We start from the raw sequence: 12,346 nt of genomic DNA, 5'->3' as shown, positions 1-12,346 counted from the left end.
GAACGTTGGGTAGTTCTTTGAGCCACTTGCCTCCTTTGGTGTTACCGATATCATGTAGTTGTTTCTTGAGAGCTTTGAGTAACATACCATTAGCACGCTCCACTTGGCCATTGGCTCATGGGTAAGCGACAAAGACATAGCGAACATCGATGCTACTGTTCTCGCAGTACTTCCAAAACTCATGATTGTTGAAATTTCAGCCCAAGTCAGTGATGATCCTATTGGGAAAACCGTAGCGGTGAACGATCTCATCCAGGAAGTCAAGGACTCAATCGGCCTTGGGGCAAGTCATGAATTTGACTTCGATCCACTTGGTGAATTTGTCGATGGCCATGAGTACTCGGTTGAATCCTCTTGGAGCTGTTCGAAGTGGGCCGATCATGTCGAGCCCCCAGCATGCAAAGGGCCATGTTGGAGGTATTGTGATAAGCTTATAGGCGGGAACGTGTTGTTGTTTGGTGAAGAATTGACAACCCTGGCATCTGCGGACGAGTTCTTCTGTGTCTGCCAATGTTGTTGGCTAGTAGAAGCCTGCTCTAAAAGCTTTGCCTACTATTGTTCTTGAAGATGCGTGGTTGCCGCATATTCCTTTGTGTATCTCCTCCAAAATGTCCGTGCCTTCCTCACGAGTGACACACTTCATGAGTACTCCCGAGGAGGCACCTCTTCTGTAGAGTTTCTCTCTAACTAAAATGTAGGTCTTGCCTCGTCGCGAGACTTGTTCTGCCTAATTCTTGTTGGAGGGTAGTTTGTGTTCTTTGATGAAATCAATGAAAGGGGTCCTCCAGTCAACTTCGATCATCATGATCTCACAGTCAGGGCCTGGAGGTTCCTTGCTGATAATTGGTTGAGTAGCTTGTTCCGTGATAGATGGCTTGCGGAGTTCGTGTACAAAGATTCCCACTGGGACTTCCGCACGTGTCAAGCCAATCTTAGATAATACGTCAGCAGCGACATTGTTGTCGCGGATGACATGGTGAAACCCGAGTCCTGAGAACTTGTTCTCGAGCTTGTGGACTTCCTTGCAGTAGGCGTCCATGTTTTCTTTGTTGCGATCCCACTTGTCGTTAACTTGGTTGATGACTACTAACGAGTCACCATAAACCAGAAGTCGTTTGATGCCTAGTGAGATTGCAAGGTGAAGGCCGTGTAGAAGTGCTTCGTACTCGGCTTCATTGTTTCAGACTTCCCAAAAGATTTGAAAAACGTATTTGATTTGTTCACCTTTTGGGGAGATTAAGAGTACTCCTGTGCCGGCTCCCTCAAGCTTGAGTGATCCGTTGAAGTACATGACCTAGTGCTTGGGTTTTTCCGATTGGAGCGGGTAGTTGATTCTCTCTCCACTCTACCATAAAGTCAACTAGGACTTGGGATTTGATTGCAGTCTTGATGTGGACTAGGGTCCCGATCTTCCGAAAGGTTTAGTTAATCGATGATTTGGGCGGAGTCGCTACACAAATCAATCTGGCTTCCGAACAACACGTTCCGAACCCCGCAATCGCAGCACAACGTCTCCTCAGGTTATCAACCAGCGATGTACGGTCGACCTCGCCAAGAAGGCTAATCCTTGCCTGTGAATCAAAGAACACAAGCAAGAACAAGGAAGAATGCAAACCAAATTTGCGGATGACTGATTAAGCTCACGAGTTGGGGTTTTACAAACCGATGACGGCGAAACTGTTCTTGACAGATTAATCTAAGCAAAACCCAAAACCTAACAAAGGTGACGGATATTGTTATATAGGGGTTAGGGTCGTGGTCGACCCCCTGGACGCGCCCCTAGTGGGCCCAACAACGATACACGTCCCAAAGGCTAAAATAAGGCGACGCAGCGCGAGGACAGATTCTGGACGCCATCTTGTTTCGACGATTCCCGTTGACTCAAGACGAATTTAGGCATGGGACCAGTGCCATTGGAAAATAGATCTTCTAAACTTTCCAACCATATATAGAACTTCCAAAACGGAGTCCGTATGCAGCCTGGGCGTCCAAATGACTGTGGACTGCTCCTGGACACCGAGGTGGACTCGAAGTCGACTTGGCTTGGGCCTCCAACTCGAGTTGTATGTCCTTGCTGGTCCTCCACGCCTCCAAGCCTCTCTCCACGCATTTCTTGGTCCTCTCCTTTGTTCCTAATCAAAATATAATCATTGGATAGCAATCTATTCTTAAAATCATAAAATGAATTGCTTAAGAACGATCTCACCTCTAAATGCAACTGTCATGCGCGAGCTCTAGTGATTGGACCTTGAATGTCCAGCGGAGTATCATGTGCATCCGGAGAAGTGATGTCCTCATCAAGTCCTGGGTTTGAAGTCCAAGGACAATGCTCCGAGTTCAACTACCCATTTAGAGATTTTTCCCGTGGCATCTCTATTGTGTAGGATCTCGCCTAGCGGGAAGTCGGTAATCACGGTTATGCTGTGCTTTTGAAAATAATATCGTAGCTTCCGTGAAGTGAGTAGTATAGCGTAGAGTAGCTTCTGTACCGGTGGGTACCGGGTTTTGGAGTCCGAGAGTACTTCACTGACAAAGTAGACTGGTCTCTGGACTTTGTAAGCATGGCCTGGTTCAGATCACTCAACTATTATGGCCGTGCTGATGACATGAGTAGTTGCGGCAATGTATAAGAGCAGATCTTCATTTGGTGATGGAGCTGTGAGGATTGGTGGTTTTGACAAGAAGTCTTTCAGCTACTCGAGAGCTTTTTCGGCTTCATCTGTCCACTGAAACTTGTCTTGTCATTTAAGTAGCTTGAAGAAGGGTAGTCTGCGTTCTTCAAGTCTTGAGATGAATCTGTTTGGGGCTGCCATGCAGCTTGTAAGCTTCTGCACATCTTTGATGCCCGCTGGAGCTTGCATGTTGGTGATAGCAGAGATCTTTTCTAGGTTGGCCTCAATACCACGATGGCTAATGATGAACCCGAGTAGTTTCCCTGAGGGTACACCGAAAGGCTCGCAGACTTGTGAAAGTTTCCTACAAGTCTGCAATGAGATCCTCTGGGTTTCTTGTTTTGATGACTACATCATCTACATAGGCTTCTACATTGCGGTGTAGTTGCTTCTCGAAACACATCTGAATTGCATGTTGATATGTTGCGTCTGCGTTCTTCAACATGAAGGACATTGTCTTGTAGCAGAAAGCTCCAAACGGGGTGATGAAGGTGGTTTTGCCTTGGTCTTCTTCCTTGAGTGCTATCTGCAAGTAGTAGTTGAGGAAACAAAGTAGCGCGCAACCGGCTGTGGAGTTGATGACTTGGTCAATCCTAGGTAACCCGAAGGGGTCTTTGGGGCAGTGCTTATTGAGGTCTATGTAGTCGACACACATCCTCCACTCATTGTTATTTTTCTTATGAATGAGTACTGGGTTGGCTAGCCAATCGGGGTGGAAAACTTCCTTGATGAAGCCTGCCACAAGTAGTTTGGCTAGTTCTTTCTTGATAGCATCTCTCGAATCTTTGTAATCGTTGCCATTTAGGAGTAGCTTTGGGCTCAACATTTAGTGAGTGCTCGATCAGTTCCTTGGGCATACCTAGCATATCGGTCGGCTTCCAAGCGAAGATGTCTTGGTTAGACCGAAGGAAACTGACGAGCGTGCTTTCCTATTGGGAATCCAATCCTATGCTAATCAGGGCTGTCTTGGATGAATCACCGGTTTCCAGGTCAATGGGCTTGAAGTCCTTGTCTGTTGCTGGCTTGACCTTGGCCACCCCCAACTTGTTCTTTGGAATCTCGAGTTCTGCTGGGGTGAGTTTTTTCGAGGCTGTGAAGACTTGTTGCATGGGACTGGGTACTTGAGAAGCCGCAACGATTTTGACGGCTTCCGTGTCGCAATCATAGGATCGCCTCAGGTCTCCACGCACTACTAGATTTTAGGGTTATTGCCACCGCCATCATCCCATCAATGCAAATTTCGTTGCGACAGGTAGGGGTTATTGTAACGATTTTGAGTTTTCGTTGCAACCGGTAGGTGTTATTGCCACCATTTGAAAATTTGTTGCAATAGGTAGGCGATATTGCCACGTGTGTTTTTCGTTGCAATAATTAATTGTTTTCGTTGCAATATCGACGGGTTATTGCCACGAAATAAGCAATGTTGCAAGGCTTTGACATTTTTGCAACTAATTTGTCACGTTGCCACATAGCCCAAGGCAACAATGGAAAATCTGTTGCAACAGGTCGGTGTTGTCGCAACGAGTTGAAAATGGTTGTGAGTTGCTGAACAAATTGCCACGATTTTTTTACGTTGTTATAAAGTTTTTTTTGCATTGCAATATGTAAGGGTTATTGCCACGAAATACGTAATGTTGCAAGTAGGAAGCAATATTGCAACGAATTTGTTACGTTGCCACATAGCCCATGGCAACAACAAGAAATTTGTTGCAATAGATTGGTGTTGTCGCCACGAGTTGAAAAATGGTTGCGAGTTTTACTTAATGGAAAAATTAAAAGATGTGCAATGAGGGAATCAAACCAGGGTCTCCAGAGTTTGAACTTGAGCACCTCACCACCACGCTACGCAATAGTTGGGTGATGGATAGGAGCCGAAGTAAAAGAAATAAATTCTATGTTAGTTACAGAAATAAATTCTATGAAAATTCATTGCAATAGGTAGGCAATGTTGCAAGGCTTTGACAGTTATTTTAGTAACCTCATTCAATTAGTAATTTAATACTGTAAATGTATCTGTCAGTTAGACCAACAGATTGATCGAACATAACATGACATATGGGGATCATAGCAAAGACATTGATCAAAATGAGGCTTATCAAGCAACGTTTTCCCCCATGCACACAGGCTGTCCAAAAGAACATGACAGATGGGGATCATAGCACTAGAGGTTATGTTACAGACGAAACTAAACACTTTGTGAACCAAGACCTACTTAATATCTACCTTCTTCTTGCCAAGCCTCTTAACTGCTGCAACTAATGTTTTCTCCTTCTCTTTAGTTATGTCAAGCTTCTTGGCAAGTTCATGGCGCTCCCGCACCACTTTGTTGTACTTTTCATTGGCATGATTCGCGTACTTCTTGAAAGCAGATTTCAACTCATCAAAATCAGTTTGCAATACATCAAACAGTTAAATAAAATCAGTCTGCAATACATTCTGACATTCAATGTTTAGATTATTTTAATGTTCAATGATTAATGTTTCAGGGGTTTATGCATGACTGACATTCTGACATAGATACATAGATAAAAACATATAAGAAAGTAAGAACATTACGATTTCATCGATGCACTGCTCGCACATGTGGTCAATATCATCATCTGTCTCTATGTCAGACTCAGTTTCGTAGTCGGAGTCGGCAATTATCTTCACCTGAAAAGATTTCCCCAGGGTAAACCCCCTCGAAACTGACCGCGTGGTAGGCCGCCTGTTGACGCCGCTGTGTAATTGTTGACGACATGCGGAAGAAGCGTCGCCACGGCAGCCCCGACCTCCCACGGTGTGGGCCTTCGATGGCGTCTCCAACTTTATAAGCTTGTTGCCCTGGGCAAAACGACCCCTAGCGTCGCGATGGTACTCCCGCATTGACCTGGGCAGTGCGGATGGGGAGCGACAGGGACTTGGGAGGGGATCGGATCTAGGGGGAGGTGTGCGGATCTTGGTGGAGGATGATTGGAGGAGGATGGGGAGGAGGTTTGGGCTCGACGAGAGGAGGCAGACTGGACGAGGATGGGAGGGGAGGCGTCGGAGGAAAAAATATTTTGTTGGGCTTTAGTTTTTTTGTGGCGCTGGGCTTTGCTTAATCTTATGACCCTGGTCGTTGCATTCATGCCTAATATTTGGCATTGCTACCCTTGTCATTGCCCTAGGGTAATTACAGGGCGGCGACGGTAACAGGGTCTGGTTGCGGCGGCAGCAGGGCGGCGACGGCCGGACGTCGAACAACGTGGAGGTAATTATATATAGATGGAGAAAGCAGGGACTTATTAGCGTACTGATATGAGCAACTAACTGTATATGCAGGACATTAATGTCGCATAATGATGATCGGAGTTGGATGCGGCTGCCACAAGTATCAGATCAGTGGTAAAAAGGATTGAAGAAATTTATGGAGACTAGATTTGCAGGCACTTGTAAAGGAGATACGGCACCATGTCCATGTACAAGATGCCGTCCATGTCATACATAACAGTTGAGGAAAGTAGAAATCATTTGCTTTTTAGGGGATTTTCTGAATGTTTCATCCTAGGGGAAGGAGAAGAAAAGGATTCATATGCGAGCATCACTGAAGGAGTTGGCAATGATGGTGAATTAGGGGATGGTCCGTCTATGAATGATTTGGTTTCCTCACTAATCAGTGGTGCAATACGTGGAGAAATCCGAACTGAAGAGCCAAATGAAAGCGCTAAGAAATTCTTTAAGTTATTAACTGAGGCGCAGAAAGAACTATATCTAGGTTGCAAGGAGGCTACTAAGGTCTCATTCATTGTCAGGCTATTTCAGATTAAGTGCATGTTTGGTCTCAATAACAGTGCTCTGGAGGCTGTGCTTCAGCTATTCTCGCTTGTGCTCCCTGAAGGTCATTGTGTTCCAGATAGTTTGGATAAAGTGCAAAGGGTAGTTCGTGATCTTGGGCTGGACTACGAAAAGATACATGCATGTATCAATGATTGTGTTTTATTTAGAAAACAATATGCTGACTTGGATACATGTCCAACATGTGGAGAGACTAGATGGAAACCTGTTGGTTCAAGTGAGAAGGAGGCTAGTGGTGATGCTGCACCTAAGAAGCGTGTTCCACAGAAAATCCTAAGGTATTTTCTAGTGACCCCTCGTTTGCAAAGGTTATACATGAGAGCGACCACATCTAAATATATGCATTGGTATAAGGAGGGACTTGTTCAAGATGGAAAAATGCAGCACCCTGCTAACTCCATGGCATGGAAACACGTGGATGAAATTTATAAGGAATTTGCTTTGGATCCTTGTAATATTAGGATGGGTCTTGCATATGATGGTTTCAATCCATTTGGGATGTTGAACATGGCATACACTACATGGCTTGTGATCCTAATCCCTTACAATTTGCCTCCTTGGTTGTGTTTGAAACAACCGTTCTGGATGATGTAAATGTTGATACCGAGGCCAAAATCTCCAGGAAATAACATTGATGTGTATTTGCAGCCCCTTATTGATGAGCTCAAAGATCTTTGGCTCAACGGTGTTCAGACATGGGATGCAAAGGTAAAGAAGAATTTCACTCTGCGTGCTGTTCTACTTTGGACAATTAATGACTTCCGAGCATACGGCATGCTATCTGGTTGGAGCACAAAAGGCAAGTTTGCATATCCATATTGCCACAAGGATACTGACTATTTATGGCTGAAATTTGGTTCAAAGCATTGCTATATGGGTCATCGCCGCTTTTTACCAATGGATCACAGGTGGCGCCGCAACAAGATTAGCTTTAACAACCAGGTGGAAACGAGGGAGCCTCCAGTGCCACTGGATGGGGAAGGTGTGCTGAACCAGTATGAAACTTTGAGCAAGTGACATTTGGGAACACGACTAAAAAGAGGAAGCAGCGTGAAGAGGATACTAGATGGCACAATTGGAGGAAGAAGAGTATTTTTTTTTGAACTGTCTGACTGGGAAAAGTTGCTTGTAAGGCATAATTTGGATGTGATGCACATTGAAAAAAATATATGTGAGAGCATACTGGGGACCTTGCTTGACATGGCAGGAAAATCCAAGGATAGCGAGAAGGCTCGTTTGGGCATGCAACATTTGGGCATGAGGAAGGATCAACATCCTTTGGTGATGAATGACAAATACACTTTGCCTCCAGCGTTGTACAGTTTGGGTCAAGATGACAAGGTATATCTATGCAAATTTCTGCAAGGTGTCAAGATGCCTGATGGTTACGTGTCTAATATCAAGAGATGTGTGGATGTGCCGAGGTGTAAGCTTTCTGGACTTAAAACTCATGACTGCCATGTTATATTTCAGAAACTATTACCCATTGTGGTTCATCACATACTGCCACAAGAGGTTGTTAAACCACTGGTTGAGCTTAGTAGGTTCTTCAATGCAATATGTTTTAAGGAATTGAGCATCGAAGAGTTAGAAAAATTGAACATTTCAATTAGAGAGACTCTTTGTCGTATGGCGATGATCTTCCCACCAGCTTTTTTTGATATCATGATGCATTTGCCAGTTCATCTTGCTGAAGAGGCTAAACTAGGAGGACTTCTATAGATGGATGTATCCAATAGAGAGGTATCTACGTACGTTGAAAGGCTATGTGCGGTACAAAGCCTATCCTGAAGGTTCAATAGCAGAGGGATATATACTAGAGGAGTGCATGACTTTTCTCTCTCGCTTTTTGGATGACATGGACACAAAGATTAATCGTCCAGAGCGTCATGAAAGGGCTGCAGTGAATGAACCACCAGCAGGTTTAAGCATATTCAGCAACATTGATTATATTAAGAAAGGATTTGCAATTGAGGAACTTACTAGGCTAGATATGCAGCGGATGAGGCACTGGATATTAACAAATTGTGATGAGGTTATTCCATGGGCCAAGTAGTAACTTTAATTTACTTATATTGGAGTATGCACATACATGTTTTTTTGTTGACTTTGTATTCCCCCCGTTTTGCCCCTTACTATAGTATGCATAAGGATTTACTCAGAAAACAGTGTGTCAGGAATGTTGAACAACATCATACAGAACAATTTGTAGGCTGGTTCGAGCGTAAGGTGAAGTACAATTTCCTCACGAGTTTTATTGCTTTTAGTGCTCATGTACTTATACATTGTTCTTTTATACTTCTTGCAGATGAACATACTTTATGCAGAAAGAAAAACAAGTGATGCCATGCATGCACTTTCTCAGGGACCAAACCATCGGGCACGTGTTTTTAATAGGTGCTTCATCAATGGATTTCTGTTCAGAACTGCTCATGTAGAGAAGAATCTGACTACACAAAATTCTGGTGTTGTTGTGAATGGTGATCCTACTACTGGCAACATCGACTGGTATGGTGTGGTCAAAAAAATATACGCACTAGATTTCCCAACACAAAAGGAAGTCATCCTGTTTCAATGTGACTGGTACGATATGCCTACTGCTAGTAGGAGCAAAGGTAGAGGATTCAACAAGGATCAGTATGGTATTATAGATATCGATACAACTCGATTGCGATATTTAAATAAACTTTACATTTTGGGGACACAGGCTCAACAAGTATTTTATGTGAAAGGTTCAAAGAAACAAGATTGGAGCACTGTTATTAGAATGAACCCCAGAAATGTGTTCTTCATGCCCGAATTAGACAACCCAAAGAAATTGATGTTGATTCAATCGATGTCGGAGTTGGAGATATGATCGAATCGGGCACACATGAAGATTTGACAAACTGGACTAGGACTGGCGTTGAAGGTGTCACCGGTGACGCATCTATTATTGAAAAGGCTCTTGCTGAGTCTGTACCCGAACCAACAACTATTGACTTAGCAAATGAAGATGATGAAGACAACACGGACGACTACATCAATGATGGATACATTGCGCCTATGAATTCTACTATGGACGGAGCGGAAGATGTGTTTTTTGTTTAACTGTCATAATTTGTAGTTCTTTGAAATTAATAGTGAATCTGACAATATAATAAACTAAAGATTTGGAATATGGCAACCTACCCATTCCTCGCTGGCCGGCAACCTACCCGTTGACCGGAAGGTGGCGTCGGATCCCAAGTTCACCGGAAGGCGGCGCTTGATCTCGGTGCAGCGGAAGAGCGGCGGCCAGCGCAGGAGCTCGGGGCGGAGCCATTTGGGGCCTTATGTGGGAAGAAGCAAGCGAGATGGGGGAACGGGGAAGAATTCATAATGGGCCAGCCCAGGTACGAAATATGTTGCGCCAGAGTTCATGGCCACAATTTTTAGTACCACCTCACTCACGAAGAAGCTCCTTGCCATACTTAAAAAGGGAGGCGCACAAGCACCATCGAAATCCTCTGACTTACCATCTGATATGCCACCTGATTCGCTACCTGACTGCTTGCTCTTGGTGGGCTCGGTTGGGCTCCCTCTGTGGTTGAGCCTTCTATTGGGCTCCCTATGAGGTTGAGCCTCATCAGACCCCCTTTGGCAGTGGTCCCTTTTTTTACCTTTCATTTTTTTACTACATACATTCTGCATTTTTTTTAGATTAACGAACATTGTAGAACCTACCAAATTCCCAATGATTTTAGTTAAGACTTGTGAAACATATGATTACATGTGACTACGTATGATTACATGCCACTGTCTCCGGGGTCTCTTCTTGTGTGTAGATGTGTATTTGGTTTTAAGCCGCTTGTGTAGATGTGCCGCTTCAGCATTAAGTGAGTACTACGGAGTTGTAGATGTGTACGTGAAAATGGGCTGGGCAACTTATGTGACTTGATGTTGATCGCCACATTTACACTGCTGTGACTTGATGTTGATCGCCTACTCAAGTGAGTGTTGGATCCTTTGCACCGTGTTTTTAGGTTACTATGCTACATTGGCAAAAACTCCAAGAACAAGATAAAACTACTAACTGGTTACCATTAAAACATAAAAAGAACAAGTTCGACAACTGGAACAAAACACCAGTTCATTCCATTGACAACATTTACATATAAACTAGTTCGTCTGCCCCTTCCGCTCCTTCTCCACCGCCGCCTCCTCCCGTTCTTTCCTTGCAGCCACACGCCGGCGGCATTCCAGCTCCATCGCCACTCGATGATCCTTCCTCCGGGTGGCGTGCTCCGCTTCTATGGCGGAGATCTCTAGAGTGTGCCTGAGGATGCAGTCCTCAGTCTCCTTTCTTGTGATGGCGCTCAGGCGCCGATCTTCTTCTTCTTACCGTGCCGTCTCCAAGGAGTTGAGGACGGCAACCTCCTCCGACCATGGCCCCTGCTGAGCCATCGCCAAATCCTCCTCTTCCGAATCGCTCTCCCGATCTGGATCGTCCTCGAGGTTGACCTCGAGGTCCGATGAGTTGGACGACGGCAGGGGAGGTGGCGGCGGCGGCGAGCGAGGTGGGGAGGAGGAGCATTCCGAATCGTCAGACGATGGCGGGGGAGGCCGCGTCGTCAGGGAGCGAGGAGCGGAGGAGGAAGGGTTGAGCATGGCCCAAGTAGTCTTCAAGCGGCGAGGCATGGTGGCAACGGCTTGTTGCAGTAGGGTGCAGAGGGCTTGTTGTGGGAGGGTGCAGAGGGATTGCGGGAGGGCGCTTAGATATATATGCGTGCGTGCATGAGAGACAGAGCATTAACGCAACCGCACGCCGGGAGACGAGACGCCTCTTGACTGGGGGAACGAAGGGATAGAGCAGATGAAGGACTAGTTGAAGGGCGGCTGTGTGGCGCGAAACGGCGCGAGGCAGTGAATGAACTGCTATGTTAAATGGGGTGTGCATGGGGAACCTGCGTGCGCGACGTACTCATGGAACGGGCGCAGTACCGCAGAGCCGCTGGCCCATGCGGCGCAATGGCATAGTGCCAACAACTCCTTGGAGCTACTGGCACGCTACAGTAGGCAGTGACAGGTCGAGCTGGACCCACAACGAGCTTTCTGCAGTCACCGTGTGTCACCCACTTCGCATGCCGCGCTGTTCCTCACTCATTTACTCACCGTGTGTCGCAGGCCGAACCCACCCGCTCGCCCCGTTCCTCGCAGGAGCTTCCTCCCAGGCTCCGTTCGCCGCCCGCTCGCCAGCCGTTCCTCACAGGCACTGTTCGCCGCCCGTAGGGTAGCCAATCCTCGCAGGCGCGGAACGCCAAGCAACAGCGCGGAGCACGGCAAAAAAAAGGATGGGAGTAGAATTTAACGTGATTGTGATTGCCCTCTCTGTCTCTCTCAAGAAGGATGGGACGCATGATTACACTGAGTCATTCAGATCCGATCGACCGACTCTTGTTTGCACGGTGCCGGATTTCAAGCTTGCTTTTGCAGTGTTGACAGACACGCAGAAGCCGTGTATTACCTCACAAAATTGGGATGCACGGCTAGTTAAAAATATACGATTGCACAGACTCCAACTCAAGCTTGCGCGCCACTCTCGCTGCCGCTGTGGTGAATGCGCGGCGAGGACACCGCAACGGTCTACACATCGAGCCCAGCCCACCACTTTGTTGTGCTGATGTCGTGAGACAAGATAGGCTGAGTGGATGTCATCTCTTGTAATCCGTAGCACTTCAAGCTTTCATCAGGAGACAAGACAAGGGCTGCGCGCCTGCGACGACTAGGAGGAGCTGCACGATGGCCTTGCGGCCCGTGCAACCTCTGAAACTGGTCGGTACGATGGTGTGAACTGTTAACCTCCCTTGTTCTTGACGGTTAATGTGATGGCGAGGCAA

At 46.1% G+C, this 12,346-nt stretch overlaps 1 protein-coding gene across 1 annotated transcript; it reads right to left on the bottom strand.

The window, feature by feature from the left end:
• Positions 1-10,628: 10,628 nt before the first annotated feature.
• Positions 10,629-11,147, bottom strand: LOC111257324 (28 kDa heat- and acid-stable phosphoprotein homolog). Its single transcript, XM_022826651.1, has 2 exons — positions 10,852-11,147; positions 10,629-10,785 (listed from the first exon to the last, which is right to left on the bottom strand). The coding sequence occupies exons 1-2, from the start codon at positions 11,145-11,147 to the stop codon at positions 10,629-10,631; spliced, it is 453 nt and encodes a 150-aa protein (XP_022682386.1).
• Positions 11,148-12,346: the final 1,199 nt, after the last annotated feature.

The sequence above is a fragment of the Setaria italica genome, chromosome V (genome assembly GCF_000263155.2).
Source record: "Setaria italica strain Yugu1 chromosome V, Setaria_italica_v2.0, whole genome shotgun sequence".
Lineage (NCBI taxonomy): Eukaryota > Viridiplantae > Streptophyta > Magnoliopsida > Poales > Poaceae > Setaria > Setaria italica.
This window is presented reverse-complemented; position numbering and strand designations above follow the sequence as displayed.

Excerpts from the sequence above, each read along its gene's own strand:
- LOC111257324 (XM_022826651.1), bottom strand. The coding sequence starts at position 11,147 with ATGCCTCGCCGCTTGAAGACTACTTGGGCCATGCTCAACCCTTCCTCC. Across the intron at positions 10,786-10,851 it reads AACTCCTTGGAGACGGCACG|GCACACTCTAGAGATCTCCG; the intron begins GTAAGAAGAAGA and ends CTGCATCCTCAG.